The sequence below is a fragment of the Brassica napus genome, chromosome C7 (assembly GCF_020379485.1).
Source record: "Brassica napus cultivar Da-Ae chromosome C7, Da-Ae, whole genome shotgun sequence".
In the NCBI taxonomy this organism is placed as follows: Eukaryota; Viridiplantae; Streptophyta; class Magnoliopsida; order Brassicales; family Brassicaceae; genus Brassica; species Brassica napus.
The window spans coordinates 27157845-27165967 of NC_063450.1; the positions used below are offsets into that span (position 1 = coordinate 27157845).

An 8123-nucleotide genomic window follows, 5' to 3' on the forward strand; every position below is an offset into this window, starting at 1 on the left:
TCAATACCCATTTCTCACGCGGCCTCCTTCGTATTGATAGAATGTCTCTTTTATTATTGATTTTTGTAGTCTCCTTAGGTTTCTATATCCATCAAGTAGATACAAATATATTTTAGTAAAAGTAGTATAACACAGGTTTTAGTTCAAGAAATATTTCTCTTCTATCTCGAGACGCCTATCATCTTTATGATATATAAGTACAAATAAAAATCGAATATAGCTCGAAACGCCTATCATCTTTGAGAATATAGAAATCTCAAGTATAAATTTTTTTTTGTATAAGTAAGAATGTTCGTCTCACTTAAATGATATCAACTATAAGCCAATTTCAATATTTTCAAAATTTAGAAGGAGCTATATGACTGCTTGCTCTATACGGTTTGTATTAATATTTTTTATTTCAGAAGTCCTTATTGTCCAATGGTCATATGTTAATTTTTTTTTATATCAACCTCACATATATAAACGCATTATAGGTATAGTTATATTGAATATATCAAAAGATGTATTAAGCTATAACCTTGACCGGTTAGCTACGTATGTTATTATGTTGAATTTGAAAAATTCATTAGGCCGCTTGGACAAATTAAATTAGATATCAATTCAAAATTTTCATTGATTGTCTTTTTAAAGTCATTAAGTATTTACCGGCAATTACGGTTGTATATAAAGAAAGTTAGATTATTCTGCTTGGACAAATTAAATTACATATCAATTCTTAATTTTAATTGATTGATTTTTTATAATCATTAAGCATTCATCTGCAATTACAGTTGTATATAAAGAAAGTTAGATTATGTATTCAGATTTTAAAAATTATATCACATGATTTTGTTGTTTAAATATCATCCCGAAATCGAAGGTGATATCGTTACAAGTGTTTAAAAATAAAGTGAATTGATTACATCATTTGTGTATGATAGTATTTACCTAATTTCATCTTCTTTGATTTATTATTATAGTGTATTAAGGCAAGCTTTTAAAGAGGATTAAAACGCAAGTTTTGTGATAATAATTAGTGAATATTTTATATAATTAGGGTGAGATTGATTTCAGAAGATTAATTTAACATATATAAATACGTAGCCTTGAGTTCTTTCTTATTTCTCTTTCTAGGATTGCAAACCTAGAGTTCTAAAGACATTTTTCACATTAGTTGTGGTTTTATCAGTTTTTTTAATTTATTTCTTTATAATTTGTTGCTTTTGTATTTTATTATTCTATTACATATGTTTCATTTCATATTATCATAATTTTTATTATGAAAGTAATACTTATATTCCTATGTGTTGTTTTATCTTAAATTTATAATAAATTTATTTAATTATTTGCTTACGCTTAAAGATTTATTTCTATATAATATACTTCAATTACACCTAACCAATTACAGTATATAAATCCGCATAATTTCGTTCAATTTTTTATTATATCTAATATTTGTGACTATATATTTTTACTTTATAATATCTATAGATTAAAAGTAATAATCTCTTTTAATCACTCATTCCGCGCAGGGCGTGGGTTATCACCTAGTATCACCTAGTAGTATATTATTTGAATACATATATGGGGGTATGCAGTACCAACTTTGAGGGGTTATTTGGAAATGAATTTTTGAAGAGTTTATAAATTTTAAGATTTGATAGATTTTAAAAGTTACATGTGGATTGTGAAAATTTATATACATTGACTTATTAAATTTTATTTAACTTTTTATTAGATTGGTATAGATTTTCATAAATTTGCATTACTTATTTTCTATCATTTTTTGTAAAGTAAATGTATAATTTATTTTATTTCTAACCATATAACATGATTATTTTTTTTTTTCTTTCACACTAAAAATAATAAAAGTGATAAATACAGAATTGGATAATTCTTTTAAATAGTTTTTTTATGTTTTTGTTATATAAAGAGTCCTCAATGAAGAAAATAATCAAAACAGATTTTATGGAAAAGGCAAAAAAGATTATTTTACCTTTTACTTTATAGATATATAAATAATAATAAATAATAAAGAAGAAAAAAAAAGTTTTTTAATAAATTTTGAATTATATGTTTTCAAATTCGCTTTTTCATAATTGTTTTTGAATTTTTTTTCAAACTCAATTTTTTTTTATATTCCAAAATGCTTTTTGAAACTTTTTTTTTTTAAAATAAATTTTATTATTATTTATAGATACGATTATATATTCAAAAATGATAAAATAATATAAAAATAAGTATATATTCAAAAATGTAAAAGTACATAAAATGTTATGAATGATAGTTTTGGACATATAATTTAGATTTAATTTGCAATAGATATTTGGTAAGAATAACTATTTTGGAAAGTTAATGTATGTAATTAACTATATACACCACAATCCTATAACTACAATGAATGATTCATTACTAATATGTGATTGCTTAGTAATGATTGCCTTATTTCCGATTTATTATTGAACTATATTAGGAAAAAAAGGAATAAAATAAATATACCTAATCACCAAATAACTTGCACACTAAATATGGAAGAAATATCTAATCATTGACTACAAAGTTAACATTTTAAAGCTTAACTACATCTCGATCCGCGCAACTGCGCGGGTTTTTGTTTTCATTTATTTATATATATATATATTTTTTTTTGTGTTCAATTATAAATTGGTATATATTATAATATATATGTTTACGGTATATCAATTTTCAAAACATAATAAGTTTACGGTATATTTTTCATTGAATAGGTTGTTTCAAACTTTAACATGTATTTGTATCTTCTTCTATATATATATATTTTCGGATTATTATTTCATTATTAAAATCGTAACTATATATATAAAGATTAGTAAAATATTGTTTTATTGTTATATTCAAAGATATTGTAACATTTCACAAATTTAAAAAGTTTTTAAAAAAATAAAATTTTCGCTTCATAGATTTATATTATCGAGTAAATAATTGAACATTTAGGTTTTGTTTAATTTTTAAAATAAATTACATAGTTTAAAATTCGTTTTCATTGGTTTAAGATAGTAAAGATTAATCATTGTTAGATAATCTAATTTTTGTTATTTAAAAAAAAAATCTTTATAATTTTAAAAAGTTAACATCGACAAATATTTAAATATTTAACATATGGAAGTATAATATTATAACATTAAATTATATCTATTTAATTTATACTATCTATAAATCCAAAGGATCATCTATTGTTTAAATCTAATTATTGATAGCCCAATAAAAATTTCTGGTAGGCACAAAATTTAAATGTTAAGATTAGAGATTAAATGTAACATGACTTTTTAGAAATAGGTCCATTAGATCTATTTTTTAAAAAAATCACATGAATCAAGGTTGTGACTTCTGTTTTAATATATAAGATTTTAAAAATGTCGTCTTCAAATTTTAAAATTCTTTCCTTATTTCGTTCAAGTGATTATAACGGCGGGAATCAAATTTCTCTGTTGACCATATGCGTTGCATAAATGATTCATAATAGTTATGACTATTATAATTTTCCTAATTTGAGATATGTATATTCAGATTTCACTATTAGATGGACGTACATTCATTTGTTTTTGGTAAAGTGGACGTATATTTATACTTGGGGTATTCAATTCAAAAATCGATTACACTTTGAGTTAAACAAATTATAAACATTTGCAGACTTTAGAAATATCAGGAAAAATCAACAAACAGAACATTATTTTCCAGTAACAATATAGAGAAATAAACAAAAGGAACAGACTATGCCACGTTGATGCAATTGCATGAGGTTTAGAAATCTCAGTAAAATGGAACAAACAGAACATTAATCTTATAGAAATGTTGCAGGTTTTATGAAACTTAGTTCGCTTCGCAGCATAAAGTTATCCAATTGAGTATTTAGTATTTCTATATTCTTAGCTTTAAATTTATCTTGTAATCATACTTGAAGAAAACTGTAGCTTAGAATTGTTTTTGCAAGTCTGTATGAGCATAAATCATAACTTAGCTTATTCTAAAATCGTCAACTATTGTGATTGGATTCCAATCGTATTACTATTTTTACTTTCATATTGTATGAGTAATATATGTGTGGACGTTCTTTAATCAACCTCTTCTTATACAGGTTTTATAATGTTACGCTAGTTAAAGTTCAACGAAGCGATAGATTTATAAGAGCATGCGCATCGACGTATTTAGAAGGGGTCATGGGCTCGGTATCATATGGGCCGAAATTAAAAAAAAAAGAAAAAATTGATTTAAATCGGTCATCCGGTTCATGGGAGTGAACCCGTATGATACGGGTTCATGGCACGTGTCGACGAAACAGTGGCCACGCGATATCGCGTCGAAGCGGAGAAAAATAGGGATTCGCGTGAGAGAAATCATTTTCTCTTCTCCTTTCGAAAACTAGGGTTTCTCGTTCTCTGAGGCGATTTCTCGTGCGACGTCGACTGTGGGTGATTTAGTGGTTCTAATCGACGTCTGACTCTCTCCCCGACGAGCTGAGGTCAGTATCGATAACTTTCACAGTTTGATTTAACGGATTTGGGCTCCAAAGCGTTGTCGGTGAATCTAAATCGATTTGGGGGTTTCGAGGGAGGGTTCAAAATTGATATGGGGGTTTTGATTTATTGTTTGAAATCTTCATGCGGGTTCGATTTAGGGTTTGTTTATGGGATTTGAGATCGATTTGGGAGTTTCTAGTTAGGGTTCTTAATCGAGTTTGTGTTTGCGATTTACTGGTGATTTTGTTCTAATCATTTATGTTTCTGGTACAGATGGATCCCGCAGAAGAGATAAGAGAGACAAAAAGGCAAAAGGAGTACATCGATATGGTAGGATACGTGGCTGATTCCGAAAATGGTATTCCGACGAGGTGTCCCTGTGGTGGGACAATCATTCACGAGGTTCGGGGGAAGGACGACTATAACACTCTTCCTGGGAAGCGTTTCTTCACCTGCAAAAACTACGAGGTAAGCGGTTCTTCTCATTTCACTTATTTGGAATAATAATTTGATTTTCAAACGAGATTCTGATATGTGTTTTTGTTGTAAACAAGGCTGACGGGTTACATTATCGTCAGCCTTGGGTGATAGGTGTCGAGGAGCATATCGAACGTCTCAGTAAGCGTTTGGAGGAGGTTGAGATGGTGATCAAATGGATGCCGGAGCTCACTAAACAAATTGAGAGACTGGAGGTAAAGCCACTTTTTTTTTTTAATAATTTTGTCATATTGTTCTTCAGATTTTATTAAGTGACTAACACAATGTCATTGTTGTTTTCATGTCCAGGCAGAGGTTAAAGACCTAACTGTGCAGGTTGATAACCTCAATGGAGAGGTTTACAACCTCTCTGTGCAGGTGGCGGACTTGGAGAAGCTCTGCTTCGACTGAAAAAGAAAAGGTAACACTTAACTACATTGCTTAACTACACTGGTAGCTAGGTAGACGTATTGAATGGTCGAGTTTTAAAAAATTAACTACATTGGTAGCTAGGTAGACGTATTAGAGTACAATTGCCGGTTTGGTTGGTTGCGTAATGAATGGTCGACTTTAAAAAAAATGATTTGATGTTTATTGAATGCTATATGTGTAGTACTTGTTGTGTAATTAACTATTATCAATGTTAGGTGGTTAGGGTATGTTTAATTTTATTGTCCTTTCAAACACAATACTACTTTAAAAACATAAGCAATCCACGCAATCCACATCTGAAAACACAAACCAAATTTTTAAAACTTTAATCGAAAACCAAATGGATCCTTTTTCCCTTAACTCTCCCGGTTTTGTTAACCTCCTCACTTCCCAGAGTAGTCAGCCAATAGATTTAGGGTGTTCAGAGGTTCCTAAACCTGCTGAAAGGCGAAAGTGGACAACGAAAGAAGATGTGGTGCTGATCAGTGCTTGGCTCAACACCAGCAAGGATCCAATCGTGAGTAATGAGCAAAAGGCAGGAGCTTTTTGGAAGCGAATATAGGAGTATGTAAATGCTAGCCCTCTGCTTGTTGGCTCCGTTCCTAGGGAGTGGATTCAATGTAAGCAGAGGTGGGGAAGGGTGAATGAGCAGGTGTGCAAGTTTGTGGGAAGTCATGAAGCCGCTTTGAAGGAGCAGGCGAGTGGACAAAACGAGAATGATGTCATGAAGGCTGCTCATGACATCTTCTTTAATGACTACCATGCGAAGTTCACACTGGAACATTGTTGGAGAGAGCTTAGGTTTGATCAAAAATGGAGATCACATTCTTTGTCGAGAGAGGGTGCAAAGGAGAAAAGGAAGGAACCTGCGGAGGAGGTGGCTGCGGAGGAAGATGTTAGGCCACCTGGTATTAAGGCTAGCAAAGCATCCAAACGAAAGAAGCACGGGAATGAAGCAGCGTTTGATCAGATTGAGAGCATATTAGCCGCGAAAAATCACATATCCAAACAGAAAATCCTTGACCGTTTGCTAGCAAAAAATGAAGATAAACTTTCTGCTCAAGAAGTGTGTTTAAAAAATAAACTAATCTCTGAAATGCTTTGATTTGGTGAGAGGCTACTTTGTTAATGAATTTTTGAGTAGGTTATTGGTTAATGTGAACTTCTGTTGCTTTAAGTATATTGATTATGATATATCTGAACCAAATGCTAACAGTATGTATTGCTTTGTAGGTCATGGGTTGCAGGTGGATGCGTGTGGAGGTGGATGCTTGTAAGATAGTCTCGGTTTCTGCTTGTAGGTGTAGGTAATGTCAGGTCACGGGTTGATGCTTGTAGGTGTAGGTTTGATTCACGGGAGAGTGTAGTATTTTGTCTCATTCTACACTTGTTTTAGGTTCATCGGATTTTAAGGGTGTATGTACCCACATTTTCTCTTTTGTAACTCACGGGTGTATGTACCCGTGAAACTTGAATCACTTGTATGTTAAAAACTTGTCTCTCTATATATATGAACTCTAGTTCACTTAAAGTTCTGCATCAAAACTTGTCTCTCTATATATATGTAAAACTTGTCTCACAATACCATTCACCACTGCCTTCTATGCATCTCAACCACGATCACCACTAACCATTCACCACTGCCTACTATTCATCACAACCACGATCACCACGAACCATTCACCACTGCCTTTGATTCTGCTCAACCTCTACTTGTCATCAAACATTGAGGTTAGTTTTGTTAAAAACTTGGCTTTAATACCATGATAAACACACTAGGTAGTGAAACTTTTATGCTTGCGCAAGTGAGTTAAAGAAAACCCTAAATCAAGAAAAAAAAATTGTTCATTTAAAGTATAAAACCCTAATCAAGGAAAAAAAATTGTTCATTTAATTTATAAAACCCTAATGAAGGAAATTTTTTTTATAAAACCCTAATCAAGGAAAAAAAATTGGTCATTTAAATTATAAAACCATAAATCAAGAAAAAAAAATTGTTCATTTAAATTATAAAACCCTAATCAAGAAAAAAAAAACTTTAAATACATACTATATAGAGGAGAAAAAAATTAAAAATATATACCCCCTTTTGCCTTATGTAGGAAGGAAAAGATCATCAAATTTCATCAACAATGTCTTCCTCATCATCAAGTGATGAAGCAGATAAAGCTTTGATGAAATGGTCGACGAAGTAGTTGATAATTTCATAGACACAATAGTTGATGGTCAAACCAACAAACCGAAGAGACGAGCTTATATCGAAAGAGACCGAGAACAAGGACACAATCAACTATGAAAAGACTATTTCATGGAAAATCCTACATACCCACCTGAAATGTTTAGGCGGCGTTTCCGAATGAACAAGCCATTGTTCCTTCGCATTGTTGATCGCCTAAGTAGTGAAGTTCCCTACTTTCAGCAAAGGAGAGATGCTTCCGGAGAGTATGGGCTATCTCCACTTCAAAAATGTACGGCAACTATACGTATGCTCGCATATGGTCAATCGGGAGACAGAAATGACGAATATCTCCGACTTGGTGATAGTACATCACGTTTATGTTTGAAAAATTTCACTGATGCGATAATACAATTGTTTGGAGATGAGTATCTACGAAGCCCTACACCAGAAGATCTTCAACGATTACTCGATGTTGGAGAGGTACGCGGGTTTCCAGGGATGATAGGCAGCATCGACTGTATGCATTGGGAGTGGAAAAACTGCCACGGCTTGGAAAA

The 8123-nt window shown here is 31.3% G+C and overlaps 1 protein-coding gene across 1 annotated transcript; it reads left to right on the plus strand.

Annotated features, from left to right (window-relative positions):
- Positions 1 to 4189: 4189 nt before the first annotated feature.
- Positions 4190 to 7402, plus strand: LOC106375193. The gene is made up of 3 exons (XM_048762595.1): positions 4190 to 4946; positions 5033 to 5170; positions 5265 to 7402. Exons 1-3 carry the CDS (start codon positions 4737 to 4739, stop codon positions 5364 to 5366), a joined length of 450 nt encoding a protein of 149 aa, XP_048618552.1. The 5' UTR covers positions 4190 to 4736; the 3' UTR covers positions 5367 to 7402.
- The last annotated feature ends 721 nt before the right edge of the window (positions 7403 to 8123 follow it).